The 17,156-nt window shown below is 37.9% G+C and overlaps 1 protein-coding gene across 3 annotated transcripts in view; it reads right to left on the reverse strand.

The window, feature by feature from the left end:
- Positions 1-17,156, reverse strand: part of acot7 (acyl-CoA thioesterase 7) — a 91,724-nt gene that overhangs the window by 44,320 nt on the left and 30,248 nt on the right. For all 3 annotated transcript variants that reach the window (XM_053624548.1, XM_053624551.1, XM_053624550.1), the window contains exons 4-7: positions 17,054-17,145; positions 14,834-14,948; positions 13,908-13,922; positions 13,512-13,598 (exon numbers count right to left, since the gene is read on the reverse strand). In XM_053624548.1, coding sequence (XP_053480523.1) covers positions 13,512-13,598; positions 13,908-13,922; positions 14,834-14,948; positions 17,054-17,145 — 309 coding nt within the window. The remainder of the gene's footprint in view (positions 1-13,511; positions 13,599-13,907; positions 13,923-14,833; positions 14,949-17,053; positions 17,146-17,156) is intronic.

The following is a 17,156-nucleotide window of genomic DNA, read 5'->3' on the forward strand; positions in this document are numbered from 1 at the left end:
AACACCTTGTTGATGAGAGAGATCAGCGGACAAGGCCAGTGTGGTTCAAGCTGACAGGAAGGCTATGGTAACTTGAATAACCACTCTTCACAACCATGGTGAGCAGAAAAGCATCTCAGATGGGCTACAACAGCAGAAGAACACATCAGGTTCCACTCCTGTCATCCAAGAACAGGAATCTGAGACTACAGTGGGCACAGGCTCAGCTGAAGATTGGAAAAAGACCAGGAAATGTTTTTCCCAAAAAAAATTGTTAGCGTTGGCAAACTGCTGTAGTCTATAAGGAATAAAACACTTTAGGATATGCTGTTAGAGGAAAATAATCAGCAATCAGAATCACACCACCCTGTTGTTGATTATTTTCTGCGTGCTCAATTGTGTTTTACCCCTTACTTCAATAAGCTATTTGGCATTACCGTTACATTCATAACTGACAAGTGAAGTGAATAACATTGATAATCTCGCTACAGTGGCACCTGTCAAGGGGTGGGATATATTAGGCAGCAAGTGAACAGTCAGTTCTCAAAGTTGATGTTTTGGAAGCAGGAAAAATTGGCAAGTTTAAGGATCTGAGCAACTTTGACAAGGGCCAAATTGTTGTGGCATTCCCTAATAGCAGTGTCCTTTTTCATCAGGGTAATGTGCCCTGCCACACTGCAAAAATTGTTCAGGCATGGTTTGAGGAACATGACAAAACGTTGTTGACTTGGCCTCCAAATTCCCCAGATCTCAATCTGATCGAGCATCTGTGGGATGTTCTGGACAAACAAGTCCAATCTATGAAGGCCCCACCTCACAACTTACAGGACTTAAAGGATCTGCCATTAACGTCTTGGTACCAGATACCACAGCACACCTTCAGAGGTCTTATGGAGGACATGCCTCGACGGGTCAGAGCTGTTTTGGCGGCACAAGGGGGACCCACACAATAGGCAGGTGGTTTTAATGTTATGGCTGATCGGTGTATATTTTATGAATATTTGTCAATTGTCTTCTATTGTATGAAGCAAACTTCCTGAGAATATTTTTGTTACTGAGCACCAAGACAAGTTCAATCACCTCCTCTAAGCAAACCTCTAGAAATCGGTTGCCTGGAGATGGCAAAGAAATCATCTATAAGTCTTCAGTGTCTGGTTACTGAAGCATTTTCTTTTTAAAACAGACAACTTTAATACACTCTAATGCACATGACATTAAACTACAACTACAAACTACCTGGATATTGACTGCCATGCTCCACAGCTAGCCCCATCATTTTTATTCACCATTGCTGCACGAGTTAATAAAGGTCAGTATTTTTGAGAAAAATAGGGACCACGCTGAGGCCAGGCAAGGCCACGATAGCTTAAGGGGACTTTGGCTGTGCAGTAAAAAAAAATAAATAAATGTATGTGTGTGATGCAATGGACTGAAAGGAAGAACTGCACACAAAATGTCCAATTAGAACACCAGCTCCAGCACAGTCCAGTTCATTGGCAGCACTCGTATCCTCGATTACGATTAGTTGCAAATTTCCTCCCACATTGCATTAAGCCGAGAGCGGTCATTTAAGATAACAAAAGAGTCTTCCTCTGCACTGCCGTTATTCAGCGGTATATCTCATTCTTCGTCTATTTAGTCTAATATTTCCTACTCCACTTCAGGCAGTGTTAATGCAGAGTGCAGACCAAAGAGTGAGTACTCACAGCTTGTAAATAAAATCTACTTCCGCTCTTGAAAAGAGCACACCTCCCTCCTTCCCTCTGTCTCTCCCCCAGTGTTTTAATCATAGCGGTATAATCAAAAAGCCCGAACCAAGCTGCTTCATAAAGAAGTGTTACCATGGCAACAGGTGCTGGAACATTGTCACAAAATGCCCCCAGAGTCAGATTCTTTACATATATTTTCACATTGTCTTTATGGATTCAGATGTTCATAAAAATAAATAAATAAGTAAATAAATACATACATTTTTAAAAAGTAGTGTTGCACATGAGGCAAAATGGGAAGGACAAATGAGAGGACAAAAAAAAAGTAGTGTTAAGTCTTAAAATACTTTGCCGTGTTGTTTTGGCAGTGATTTCTTTGCATCTATTTTCAGATTACAGAAGCAGTGCCATATTTGCAAACAGATTCCGAGTCAGAGACGCATACACACATACACACAGGTACACAGACACAAACACACACACACACACACAAAATCTGTAATAATGATGGATGCAACTTTCCTGTGCCCTATAATTATTTCTAGAGAAGCTTAGCCAAAAAAAAAATATCCCTTGAAATCCCTAAAATCCTGAAGCATTTATGCAGCTGTTTAAAGCTTAATGACACTCTCTCTGTCCCCACACACACACACACACACACACACCACTCCATTTCTGCCCATTTCCCTCAAGGTTCAACATACTGTACATTTTGAGATGCTTTTCTGCTCACCACAGCTGTAAAGAGTGATTAGCCTGACAGGAAGGCTCTGGTAACTCATATATTCTCCTCTGATCTTTTTCATCAATTCATTTCCCACAGCCAGAACTGCCACTCACTGGTTGTTTTTGTTGTTTTCCCCTCACCTTTCTGTGTAAACTCTAGAGAATGTTGTGTGTGAAAAGCCCAGAAGACCAGCAGTTGAAACACTGAAATACTCAGACCAGCCCATGTGACACCAACATCCATGCCACAGTCAAAGTCACTGAGATCAGATTTTTCTCCATTGTGATGTTTGATGTGAACATTAACTGGAGCGCTTGACCTGTATCTGCATGATTTTACGCATTGTGCTGCTGCCACATGATTGCCTGGTTATTGCGCTATCCATAGAGCCCAATTCCAGAAAGCACATTTTTAAGCTATGTAAAGTTTGTACAAGTTTATGTAACAGACATGTAACAGTCGACTTGTCACTCCTTTGCAAAAAGACCCAGCATACACAGTGACTGAAGAGTAAATCATAGTGCTTGGGGGAAAAAATATGCATTTTTGCCACCACATCCGCTTTTCAAACCTTTGCACAATAATATATGCTGGCAGCGTAGTACAGTTTCTTTGAATGCTAATAGCCAACATTAATTTCTTCTGTTCAGTGGATATAAAAAGACTACACACATCTCCACTGTTAAAATTGCAGGTTTTTGTGCTTAGCACGTTTGCCTCGTACCTCCAGAGGTTGAGGTTTCGAATTCTGCCTCCACCCTGTGCGAGTTTAGTTACCAGTTTGCATGTTCTCCCCGTGCTTCGGGGGTTTCCTCCCTCAGTCCAAAGACATCTGGCTGATTTTCAAATTGTCCTCAGTGTGTGAATGGGTGTGTGAATGTGTCCTGTGATGGGCTGACCCCCTGTCCAGGGTGTCCCCTGCCTCGTACCCCGAGTTCCCTGGGAAAGGCTCCAGGCTCCCTGTGACCCTCTGTACAGAAAATGGATGGATGGACATCTTTTGATTTTTCCACCTTTAATGTGATATAGCAACCAACAAAATTCGAGTGCAAAGCAAATATAAACATTTAGGGGGGGGGATAAAGAAGAAAAAACTTGCACAAGTATGCACACTCATTTATAATTGGAGAAATTTTATCATTCTCCCTGAGTTCAGGGATATTAAGGTGGTGAAATTGTAATGGAGGAGGAGTAAAAAGTGCATAGATCTAGTTTTAGGACGTAAGATTTTATTTTCCACCTATTACCAGCACGTTATTTGAATCATATTGAGCAGAACTTTTATAGAGCTATTTTATTTCCTACACCTGTTAACATAATTAATATGATAAATTCGGTTGGTGGTGCATGCTTTTACTTCTACTGTCTGGCATCCACCCAAAATGGATGAACGTGCCGCGCTTCTCCATTTAACTGTGCAGATCACGCAGTAAATGTGCTATTACTTAGCATAGTTCCTTATCCAAAATGAATTTCTGGCTACGCCGCTGACTTATAATGACATGAAAACCTGATGCTGCATATCATACCTAATAAATAATGAAAATCTAAAGCAGTGTATCACTTCCACAGGTCTTATTTGCACTCGGAATGCTTTTTTTTTTTTTTAAACACTGTCTTAACCTACACGTGTATACATTTGCGAGGCAACAGATTTTCGTCTCGCTGTTCGCTTTAATTTCACTCGCATGCTGTTTTCCTCCCTGGCAATCAGCCTCAGTTTCCACAGAAACAACCCTTCCCCCCCACGCCAACCCCGCTACACTGAAAGAGAACGGGGAGGAAGAAAGAGAGATGTAATAGTACAAATAAGAAAGAGGGTGACAGTGGTAGCGAGATGAAGGGGGGGAGGGGGAGTAAAAAAAAGAATTGGATAGATGATTTGGAGAGATACAAGGTGACAGGATCATTCCTTTTTCGTAAGGTGTGAAATCAGTGCTGTGGCTATGTTTGTTTCGTCTCCAGCAACAGGCTGTCAAGAGCCACATACACAAACCTAAAGACCTGTCCTTCTCTCTGATCCTTTAGAAAAGCATTCATCTGCTTCCCACCTTCATCTTTTACAGTGCAGTAGGGAAAGAAACAGTGTGAGGGACAGAACGAAAAAACAACAACAAGCTAATAGACTGTGTGTTTGTGTGTCTACATGTGTGCCAGATGTCCTTGCTTATAGACTCAGCTGTGGTTAAGAGGCTTAGAGGAGAAAATGTGTCATTTTCTTCTGCTCTGGTCTGTCCATAGCGTATAATGAGCTGCCTTTCCATCCATAACACCAAATCCAAGACAACATTCCATCAAAACTGTCACCAAATTCTTCAGAACACTAAATTAATGCACGCGTTTAGGGTAAAAACGTCTTCTCTTTGTCTTTAAATGTCACGGCTTTAGGAATCTTCCAGTTTTTCAGAACTGAGGGTCACACGGTTCATCGCTGTCACATCACACGGAAAAGCTGTTATTCATCTCAAAGTGGGGGTTGTGTTAGTTTCCAACAGATCTTGGGAAGATTCTCATGAACCTGCAGATTATTTTTTGTGCCTTTTATTGCAATTGATTTGAAGGCAGTAAAAATGATTATACCATAGGACTGTTCAATTCTTTAATCTGATTCATCAGAAGGTGCTGATTCATTTTCTGTAACAGCAGTTCTGACAGTATTGCTGGATGTAACTCAAATCAGGGCTCTATCTTAATGTGCTCGTTCTAATATATGACTGTTTCTATAGTAACAGCTCGTTCATAGCACCTTGTTTAGCGGACGCTCCATGTCATTCTGATATGGTGAAGTTTTCTGTGAGGAGATAAATTTTTGGATTTAAAGTTGTTGGATGGAGTTTCCAGAAATGAAGGGGAAAGCCTTTGCAGTTCTGCAAACAAACAAACAAACACATGTTTATACAGGGTGTCCCAAAAGGCTCCATGCATAGGGAAAATGAACACTTTTTAGCTAAATGTCTTCCAAAATCTTTCAGTTTGCCTTTAAGAATGCCTTTGAAAGAAGAACGTATTGAAATCATTCTCGTGGCTGAATCGGAAAGCTGTCAAAGGTTGTGCTGCACTTTAACAGGAAACATGGCGAGCCCGTCACACACGACACTGTCGCCAAACTTATCAACAAATTCAAAAAGACTGGAAGTGTTGCGGATCAACCGAGGAGTCGGTCGACGTCAACGAACATCCACTGACGAAGGCACGACAGATGTGGTGCTGCCAAACATAGTCCCCAATGCATGCAGACGTTTGGGACATGCTGTAGTTGATTAACATAAGTGAGATCAGGAACGTATTGATTCATGTATGTCCAACAACATTAAATAATACTATAAATGGATAAAAAGTATGATGTGTCATTCATTAAGAAAAAAAATTGCTAGCAATTGAAAGAGGATTAAAACACTTTTGGGAGAAGTATCACACCACACCCATCCGGTTTTATTCCTTATATACAAAAGAAACCAAAATAATAATAATAAGAAGAAGAAGAAGAAGAGGAAGAAGAAATAGAGATGCACCGATACTTTCTCAGCCGATACCGATAACCGATTATTCAGAGTGATATCGGCCGATACCGATAGTTCTGCCTTTTATGCCTTCTTTTAAATTAATAATAATTAATTCCACAATTCTGAAAGAAATGCAAATAAAAATTTTATTCTCTCCATTTCAACAAGTTGTTTCCCAGTAACTGGTCTCATAAACAGAAAACACATTACTCTAATAAACATTAACACATGAACTAAATTCTGAAGATTAAAGTAATGTTATTAATACATATTAAAAGAATTAACTGACTGAATTCTAAAAAAAAACTCCTGTTAGTCTCACATTCACTCACCACAACCAAAAGCATTTCTACTTCATCACTGAACATCAAACTGGTAATATATAATATCAACTTCTTTATATATTAACATTAACTGGATATGAAATATACTACTCTACAAATATATTTTTCTGTGCAATATATACTTTTTTGTCAACTCATCTTCATTTAAATCTTTCAACGGTGTACTGGCCCTTTAATTCAGACTCTTTAATTCAGGCCCTTTAATTTAGACTCGACGCTGAAACTCCCGCTTCACTGCTGCAGCGTCCGGTGTAAAATTTTAGCAGTGCAGAGATTACAAACTGCAGTTTTGACGTCAATCCACACAAGAGACATCATCTTTACACACAGCATGAAATCGATGTGTTTTCCCGCCCTCTTTTGATTGACAGGATATAATCGACCCTGAAAATCAGACTGTTTTAAACTATCAGCCGATAGCGTGCAAAATAGACTTTTTCATCTGTGCATCTCTAACAATAAATTCTAGCCCTTCATAGCCATATTAACAAAATCAAGCACTACTATCACATCTAAAAATATGTCTATTTTTTTACAATTAGGTTAGTTTGACCAGCTGAAACTCTACACCAGGATAGATTACGCCTGCCTGAATACGTTCCTAAAAACTAATAATGACTATATACCTAATATTAACTTTTTCAACAATTCTATTTCGATCCTCACTTCATCAATGTTTTAAAATCCAATTACGCTTCTGCCCTCCATCCAGTCTTTAATTAAATTACCTCAAAACAGCTCAATTTGTCTCTGCCCTGTCTTCAGTAAGGTCAAATGGATTAGTATAATTGATTTGCGTTGACATCGTTAAGGCTTCTTTAGCCAAACACACTCGGAAGAGAGGAAAATGGGAACGATGATAAGAAGAAGCGGTTGAAACTGATGGATCCAGACATCTTCTTTGAAGGATGCTCCCCTTTTCTGACAGCACTAATATGACGGTGTAATTGAGCCATTTATTTCCTCTAGTGCTCTTACAGACAATGGAGTAACACACACACACACACACACACACACTCACACACTCACATACAGTATTCAGGAATGCGATAATGGTGTAGAATTAGTGTGGAATACTCAGATAAGTAAAGACAATAAATATAAGTACATTCTTTTTGCATTATCCAATGTTATTTAGTTGAATTCATGTACTCTGTGTGAATAGTCTAACATTTCAAAATAAGTTTATTGTTTTCTCCACACAGCTCACAGGGGCAACATTTTACATTTAGCCATTTGACAGAGTAACTTTTAAAAAGGTCAGAATTCAATTTAAGCGTACAGCTGAGCAACTCCCTGGCAGTCCTACACTGTCAGAAAAGAGGCACTGTACAGATCTGTTTATAAATGTACAAACAATGTCGGGGTGAGCAAATCAGTATCCTGGGTGACAAGGACAAGCAGATTTTTTAGTTTTATTCATAGTGAACAAACTGGGTTCAACAACCAGAAAAAGAAAAAAAATACTCTTTCGCATAAAAAAAAAGATTTTCACTTTTTTTTCTTCCCTTTTTTTCTACAGATTGCTCACTTGCCAGTTCCCACCCACCAGCCAGCTCTCACCTATCATACAACAGCTACCAACCGGGAAGGGTGAAAGCTAACACATGCTTCCCCTAAGACGCATGAAGCCAACCGTCACATCTTTTCGATCTGCTGCTCGTGCTCCGTCACATAGCAGTGTAACACACTTAAAGCAAAGCGCTGCATACAAGAGACGCTCGTGATTGGCTAGTGTTATTGTGATTGACTGGGGAGAGTGTAAGCTATCCCTTTCACCCAGAAAGCATGTTCAATTTCACTCCCATGTCATGTGGACACAAGCTTACAAAAAAGTAGCTAATTAATTTATCATTTGTCCACCCTTGAATGTAAACGTCATGGCAAAAATGCAGCAGTTGTACACAGGATCCAATTTTGTATACCATTAATGATGTCCTTCATTAATTACGTTTCTATAAATAAAGGTGACGACCTACTGTATGCACATGAAAACCCCCAGTTTACTATCTTTTTTAACTTGTATCCGAACTCACTAATCCTGAGCCTCACCCGCGCCACTATCACTGTCCTCCAGCAGGCACTGGTGTTTTGTGAGCTTACACAAGATGTTAACAAGGCTATGCTCAAAATACAACAGAGAGATTCTCCACATGAAGGTGAGAATGTGTGGCACAAACTGTAACAGAAATGCCACACATTTGTCAGAGCATATGTAAGTCTCACAGTAGCAAGACTTCACACTCACCACAACGGCCCAAAGCGGAGAGACTGAGCGTGTTCCTGAAACAAACCCACTCAGTACATCACTCAAAAGTGTTTAAAAGAAAGCTAGTTAGCACGAGTTAGCATGGCTGCATTGGTGTTAACTCGCAGGAAAGAAACTGCAGCATTAGCAAATGTGCATGAAGTATTTTTAATGTTCTTTCCATTTGAAATTTCCATTGAGAATTCTGTAGAACATGTCTAAGCTTAACTGATATAATTTGCACTTCGGGAAACTAGATACAATAAACTCTGTTAGCATTTTATTTTCCCCACAGTATCACCCTGTCCGACTAGTGTTTTTGGCTAATGGTTTGTGTGCAGCATCTAAATAAATAAATAAAGTGTATTATATAAGGTGTAAATATTTAAAATACAAATTACAGAAGGTATATAAAGATAAAGGTTTTGGTGAGCTCTCATACATAGAGGATGTCATTTCCATTTAAACATAATATATAGTGAAAACATTCATTCATTCATTCATTATCCTGGTCAGGGTGGCGGTAGATCCCGAGTCTATCTTGGGAACTCTCGGAGCGAGGCAGGAATACACCCAGGATGGGATGCCAGTCCATCCATTTACACTTAGGGTGCTTTCACACGTGCATTGTTTACACTGTTTCAATGGAACTCTGGTGTGTTTTCCAGTTCTTCAGGCAGGTGAGAACACAGCAATCACACTCAGGTGCAGACCAGACCAACCAGTCTGAAAGCATCTGAGTAGGATGGTCTCAGTCCAGCTCCAATCGAACTCTAGCATGCTTTGAATGGACTGAGTAAGCGATTTGCTCCTGAATCAGCTCAACTGCAGGAAGTGACCCAAACACGCTGGGTATTTTGGGTTGAACTGAATCACAAAAAGGAGAGAGGCTGTAGGGATGCAGAAATGCCACGTGTTCTGGATACTTGTCCCAACGAACATAAAGAGAAAATTAACGCTGGATTTGAGACACAAAATGTCTTGGCGCTCTGGTGATTTTAGTGATTTCTTCGCACACTTGATAAATGTTGGTTTACTTTTTTCCGTCGCTGTATTTCTGAATGGATGAAAGAGCTCCGGGAGTACGTTTTCATCCCTCAGCCAATGATGTTTTGCATTTAACTATGTAGCGTGTGAAAGTAAACCAAAAAGAATAGCAGAAAGTCTCAGTTTCACGCTGACTCAGTGGGTAAGCACCCTGGCATGGTTGGAAAGGTGGGAGGAAACCAGACAACCCAGAGAAACTCCACACAAAAATGGGTGGAACATGTGAAGCTCCACAGATATTGCTTGTAAAACATTGTCGACCTAATCTACAAGAGTAATTTGATTCTAAATAGCTCTGCTCTTAAGAAATGCACGTCTCAAAGAAACAACTGACAATATAACCACTAAAGGACCACTGAAGCAAAAGCTCATTCCTGTGTTATGTGACCCTTGTTCAGATCCTAGGACTGCTGGAGAACAGATATTGACCCTTCAGCAAGGCCCTGAACCACTAGTTCCTTATAGATAAGCATCTATAGTGCCCTCCACTAATATTGGCACCCTTGGTAAATATGAGCAAAGAAGGCTGTGAAAAATTGTCTTTATTATTTAACCTTTTGCTCTTTTGTTAAAAAAAAATTCACAAAAATACTCTCTCATGCTCTCATGGATATCAAACAATTGCAAACACAACACAGGTTTATCCAATATATATATATATATATATATATATATATATATATATATATATATATATATATATATATATATATTTGTTAAATATAGGTGTGCAACAATTATTGGCACCCCTATGAATTCATATGAGAAAAATATATTTGAAGTATATTCCCATTGAAATTTTAAAAAATTTTAGTACACCTGGGTGACTAGGAAGAGGAAGTTGTTCAACCATGACTTCCTGTTTCACAGGGATATAAATATGAGGTAACACATAGGCCAAATTCCCTTAGTCATTCATAACAATGGGTAAGACCAAGGAATATAGCTGTGTTGTGCAGCAAAAGGTTGTTGAGCTTCACAAAATAGGAAGTGGCTATAAGAAAATAGCACAAGCATTGGAAATGCCCATTTCCTCCATCAGGGCAATAATTAAGAAGTTCTAGTCAACTGGAAATGTTATGAATCAACCTGGAAGAGGACATGTGTCTACATTGTCTCAACGCACTGTGAAGAGGATGGTGTGAGTGGACAAAAAATATCCAAGGATCACAGCTGGAGAATTGCAGAAGTTAGTTGTGTCTTGGGGTGAGAAAGTCTCCAAAACTACAATCTGAAGTCACCTACATCACCACAAGTTGTTTGGAAAGGTTTCAAGAAAAAAGCCTCTACTCTCATCCAAAAACAAACTCAAGCGTCTTCAGTTTGCCAGACACTACTGGAACTTCAAATGGGATCGGGTTCTATGGTCAGATGAAACCAAAATAGAGCTTTTTGGCAGAAAACACCAGAGGTGGTTTTGACACACAGAAAGGTAGCCATATGGAAAAGTACATCATGTCCATGAGAGAAGAGTATTTTTGTGATTTATTTAACAAAAGATCAAAAGGTTAAACAATAAAGACAATTTTTCACAGCCTTCTTTGCTCATATTTACCTAGGGTGCCAATATTAGTGGAGGGTATTGTGTATATCAAGGACCTACAGCATTCCATAACTCGTAAGTTGTTTTGTTTAATATAACTATGCAAACTTTACTTGCTCCCTAATCACACACAGCTCTACCTGACTCGATCCGGATCTGACTGAATATGCAATGAAAATCACAACTTTGTACAAAGGAATATGAAAGAAGATGGTCGATGCTGACTACAAAAGACTGTGATTAATAAAATAAAATAAAAAAGCTGGAACTGTCAATACCTAAATAATTAGTTCCCTATTTCTTCTCTCACTGTTATTCAGAGGGGATGAAAATCCAGATGACTGACAGACATAATGATTTTTCTGTTGTTGCTAGGCTGTAATGTAGTTTGTTTTAATATAAGACAGTTGTATAACCTTTAGAAAAAGCTGTTTTTCCTCGAAAATCCTTTCTTGATGAAAGGAATAGCATAGAAGAACAGCGCCAACAATTTGCTCTTATTCCCAGAAGACACAAAAGAGGAAACACAGGCTGCTTTCTAGCTGATCTCCATCTTTGCTGCTTTGGCTAGCAACAAGACAGGAAAATGATCGATGTGGTGATCGAAAATGATTGATGCGGCTTGACACACAGCGAAGTTCATTATTTTCCAATAACAGCATGTCCGGCAATTGTCCACCAATACTTTTTATCTGTTTATAGTTACATTTAATGTTAGATCCAATTATTACCTACCTTATAACAGTTATAAACAGTCATTCTACAAGCAGACTTGCTTTTCCCTCTCTTTTTTAAGTTTAATAAGACAAAAAATACAGCTTCATATGTTACCATGAAACTATAAAGCACAAGTTCCTCCGTGGTGAAGGATAGACCTTCACCTAAACTGTCGCAAACCACCAAGAGCGGAGACCCCTTTCTGAAACCTCCAAATACTATTATTTATAATAATAATTATATTTATATATATATATATATATATATATATATATATATATATATATATATATATATAATCTGTTTTTGATAGATAGATAGATTTTTTTTTTGCTTGTGCACTTTTTAAAATATTTTTCATAACTTTTAAGATTTTTAAAAATAATTTTAGGACTATAAAACTATATAACGGACAGGTATGGAACGTGAATGATCAAAAATATTTCTGAACACTATAACTACTTTGAACAAGAGAACTAGGCTGTAATAACGTGGACTATTTTACATGTAAAACATGTTGCATTATATTCGTCTTGCATTCTAAAAACATTCGCATACGAATGATGTAAACTGGGATGAAGGGCGCGTCTCTTTATCCATGACATTGTTAAATCTCCGGCTCTCAGACACTCACTGAACAGAGCAGACGCAGAGAGAGGTGTGATTGCAGCTGGAAAGCAAGACCTCGCGCTTGCAGGACAGAACTGGAGACATTTGGAAAGTCGCTAAGGTTTGTCCAAAAAGTCGCTAGGCACTTTTTTTTAGGCAAAAAAAAGCCGCTAAAGGGGTCTGAAAAGTCGCTAAGTTGGCAACACTGGTCTGCACTGACAGCTAGATAAAAGGCAGGCTAAGTTCCACCTCTCCCCAGCAAGAAGAAAATACAGAGGAAGAGGGAACGTGGGGTTTTTCAGTTATGCACATTCTATTTGAAAAGCAATAAAATACACCAAGTACACAAATTATGCCCTGTCTGTATCTGTAGATATAGATATATATATATATATATATATATATATATATATATATATATATATATATATATATGTATATGTATATGTGTATGTGTGTGTGTATATATATATATATATATATATATATATATATATATATTTGTTCTCCTAACCTACTAAGGTCCCTAAGGTAATTAGATTAGTGAAATGCCTGGCTCTTGATCCAGCTCAGTAATCTATAGTGAGGATATGTCCAAAGGTCTCAGGTCTTCTATATGTCCAATTAGGAGACAAATACTGAACGTTAGATACATTTAAGCATCTCTCTCTCTCTCTCTCTCTCTCTCTCTCTCTCTCTCGTTAGGATTGCTGTGTGTACGTAGCTGAGCCGCTGTGGATGTTGCCATGTTTATGTAACTTGTTCAGGTCAGCGATTTTGATTTCTCGCTCTGTACATGTATGTGTTGCGGAGGAAGTTACAGACCATGACATGATGGTCCCATTCCAATACTTTCTCTGTCTCTACACACACACACACACACACACACACACACACACACACACACACACACACAGCATTACATTGTTGTGCCCTGTTTCTTCATTCCTATTCCAGCAAACAAGCTACTTTTCTCTCAACAGGAACCAGATGAGACTGGATCCTTTGGATTTCTTAAAACATTTAGCCAGTGTTCAAAGAACATCCAGTAAATGTTGTTTAGTCATAGCTGTAGAGTTCCTTACCGCCCTGTACAAAGCCATGCAGAGTGCAATCTGAAGGACCAATCAGGTGGATGAGACTCGACTGGCTGAATCCGATGGTATATGGTTCTGCAACACACACACACACATATGCAACTCTATTACTGAATAGCCCACCAAAAAAATTTATTTACAACTTGAACATGTATTTTTTTTCTCACTGAATCATTACATTTTATCTTCAGAAACTATTAAGCAGATAAATAGACTACTCTAAATATAATACTCCCGAGTTCCCAAAGAAATTGACTAATCTGTTCACTCCTGAAAACTCATTAACAGTAGCACAAACAAACTTTTTGCAGTAAAAAAATAAGGATGGGGAATTAAAGCCTTGTATAAAATTATGTCTGGCATTTTAATTTTTGGGATACATACCTTTTGTCTGCCTTTCTGCATGTGTCCAGAAAAAGACATAGAATAGAGAAAACCGTTATTAGACTCCTTTTTTAATTAAACTACTAACAAACTGTGTCAGAAGTGTAACAAGTATACAAGGACATGGGTTGACTTTTCTGTCCAACTATTTTTTTTTTTGGCTTTAAAAAAAATTCAAACGCATAATAAGACATAAAACATATCTAGTACATTACAGTACATTCTTCATTTATTAGAAGAGTCACAATATCATGTGGTATGGCTGTTTGAAATCGCTCTAAATCATTTTATATTTTTATTTTGCCATCTGTCACAATTTCAAACGTGTTTTGCACTGCTGATCAAAAATGCAAACCATTGGCACTTATAGTTAATTCATAATTCACGCATGTGATCATTTTACAAAATATCATATGGTGCGACCATTAGAAAAAGAACATTTCGGAGCTTTCATAATGAAAAATAATAATAATAATAATAATAATAAGTGACACCATACAGCAAAATACCAGGGATCCTTGGAGACATCTAGAAGAGTTGTAAAATTGTATCAATTTTAGAAAACAACTATGTAGCTGTCACATATTCAGTATTACTCACTAATACAGCACGGTGAAGTGAATACTAGGCTTGAACACTTTTTAATCAGTTTTATTGGTAAATTTTATTTATTTATTTATTTTTAAACAGGCTTTTAAGCATATTAAGGAAATAACTTATTTGTAGGTAACAGTCATAGCCGCACCACATGACCATTTTTAAGCCCATGGGCAATAAATGTTATTAATTCAATGACAAGCTCAGTGGGCTTAGCTATTAGCTATGAAAATACAAATCAGCTCTATATAATCAGGACAGCTGTGAAGAAGCATTATTAACATAATTATTATGATGTATATGTATATGTATGTTTAAATAAGTTTTACCAGGAAGAGAAACCGGTGTAATGATCTCGCCATTCCTTTCTTTTGTTTCAATTCGTTCAAGCTTCTGAGCTTCATACCTCTTCTTACCCAGCTCCTCCTGGTCAGGACTGGAGTACTGAAAAATATACATACACTTTATTACAATTAAGCTTAATTAGAAGCACCTACACATTCATGCAATTATTCAATCAGTCAATTATGTGGCAGCAGCACCTTGCATAAAATCAGGTCAAAAGCGTCAGTTGTTTACATCAAACATCAGAATGGGGGAAAATGTGATCTCTGTGACTGTGCTATGGTTGTTGGTGTTAGAAGGGCTGGTGTAAGTATTTCAGTAGCTGCTAATCTCCTGGGATTTTCGTGCACAATAATCTCTAGAGTTTACACAGAGTGTTGTGAAAAACAAAAAACATCATGTGAGCAGAGGTTCTGTGGTTGGAAAAACCTTGATGTGATGTAAGAGGTCAGAGGAGAATAAACAGACTGGTTCGAGCTGACTGGAAGTGCATGGTAACTCAAATAACCACTCTTTACAGCCATGGTGAGCTGAAAAGCATCTCAAAACTCACAATATATTGAACCTTAAGACAGATTGGCTAAAACAGCAGAAGACCATATCAGGTTCCAAGAACAAGAATCTGAGGCTACAGTAGGCACAGTCTCACTGAAACTGGACAGTTAAAGATTGGAAATAAACATGAGACAATTTTTTCAATCTTCAACTGTCCAGTTTCTGTATAATATAAGTCTTATATTAAAATATACCTAAAATAAGACAATTAAATGAAGTTAAAATTTCTTTGGGGAAGGCCCTGCACATTATTCACAACACATTATGTAATGCCATGACCACATCATAACTCCCTTCAGACTCTTCAAGTTACTAAGAAGCTGAGTGCAAGTGTCCTGGAGATTCATATGACCTTGTACTCATGCTTCAGTCAGACTGTGAGCAATGCTGACAGCTCAAAACCAAAAACGCCCTACCAGATGTGCTCAATATTAAAGATTGTTGTTTTCCTGTAGAGTGTTTCCGGGATACGCTCCAGATTCACTGCGACCCTGACCAGGATAAAGCACTTAATGAGGATGAATGAATGTGTAAAGTGCAGTGAGAGACAGGATACAAGTGCCTGGTGTGTAAACCTGGTATGTGCTTTATCTTATATGTAAGAATCATAATAAAGCCCATATAGCATCAAACAACACAAGTTAAAGAAGGAAAATCCATAAAACAGAATCAAGGAACTGGAACTAGGGTCAAAACCAGAACATATAAAACACAAACTCGGGAAACAGGACACAGACGTAAAGTAACTAATTGCCCAATAAGACTTTGTGATGATATGTAGACACAACAGCGATTAAGTAGTCAAACACAGAACAGGTGAACACAATCAGGCAACAAACCAATGGCAGGACAGGGCCGGAGACAGAACTTGAACCAAAGAAACATTAGAAACCAAAACAAACACCAGCTCATGGCGTTCATTGGGTCATGAGTGTGAATTTATTTCCAAAACATCAAAATGAAATAAACAGTATTTCTGAAAGCAGCCAAGTGTTCAAAGGATGTGAGAACATCCCTAGCGGCTGTTTCAAGAAGTTGTCATCAAGTGTCCTTTGAAGATTGAAGACACTACATAATCATAAATCTATCATAGTTTATAGTCTTCACTATTATTTATTTATTTATTTATTTAAAAAGGGAAAATAAAATATAAAAACAATGAAAAATGTTCTATGGATCTTGTTCAAATATCTATCTTGTTTATAGTTTATAGTGATAATGTGGAACTCTCAGATGTACATTAAATGTAACTATAAATGAATAAAAATTATGATGTGTCATTCATTATTACATAAAAATATGTAATTGTTGGCAAATCACTGTGGTACAAGAAGAATAAAACCCTTCAGAACATGCTGTTATTGGAAAATAATCAGGGTGAAAACAGTGCATCAGGGTGTTGTGATTGTTGATTATTTTCCTATAACAGCATGTCGCATTGTGTTTTATTCTTTACACAACTATAACAAATAATTTTTTTATTTACATCTATTTACTTTGTATTCAACAAGTCACTGGAATCACTATACAGAAAGCTCATTCCCAAACAGTGCACTAACTGCAAGTTTAAGTTAGTTTTTTAATGGATGTGATCGATATAAATTAGTGTAAGTTACTTTATGGTCTATGTGGACAATGTAAAGTCTTACCTCAATGGGGGGGACTTCAATGATTTTGTCCACATTTTGAAGCGATACGGGGACATACCACAGTGTTGCCTTGTTGGTTAACTTCTTGGCACCTGAGAAAGAC

This window comes from Ictalurus furcatus, chromosome 5 (genome assembly GCF_023375685.1).
Source record: "Ictalurus furcatus strain D&B chromosome 5, Billie_1.0, whole genome shotgun sequence".
NCBI lineage: Eukaryota > Metazoa > Chordata > Actinopteri > Siluriformes > Ictaluridae > Ictalurus > Ictalurus furcatus.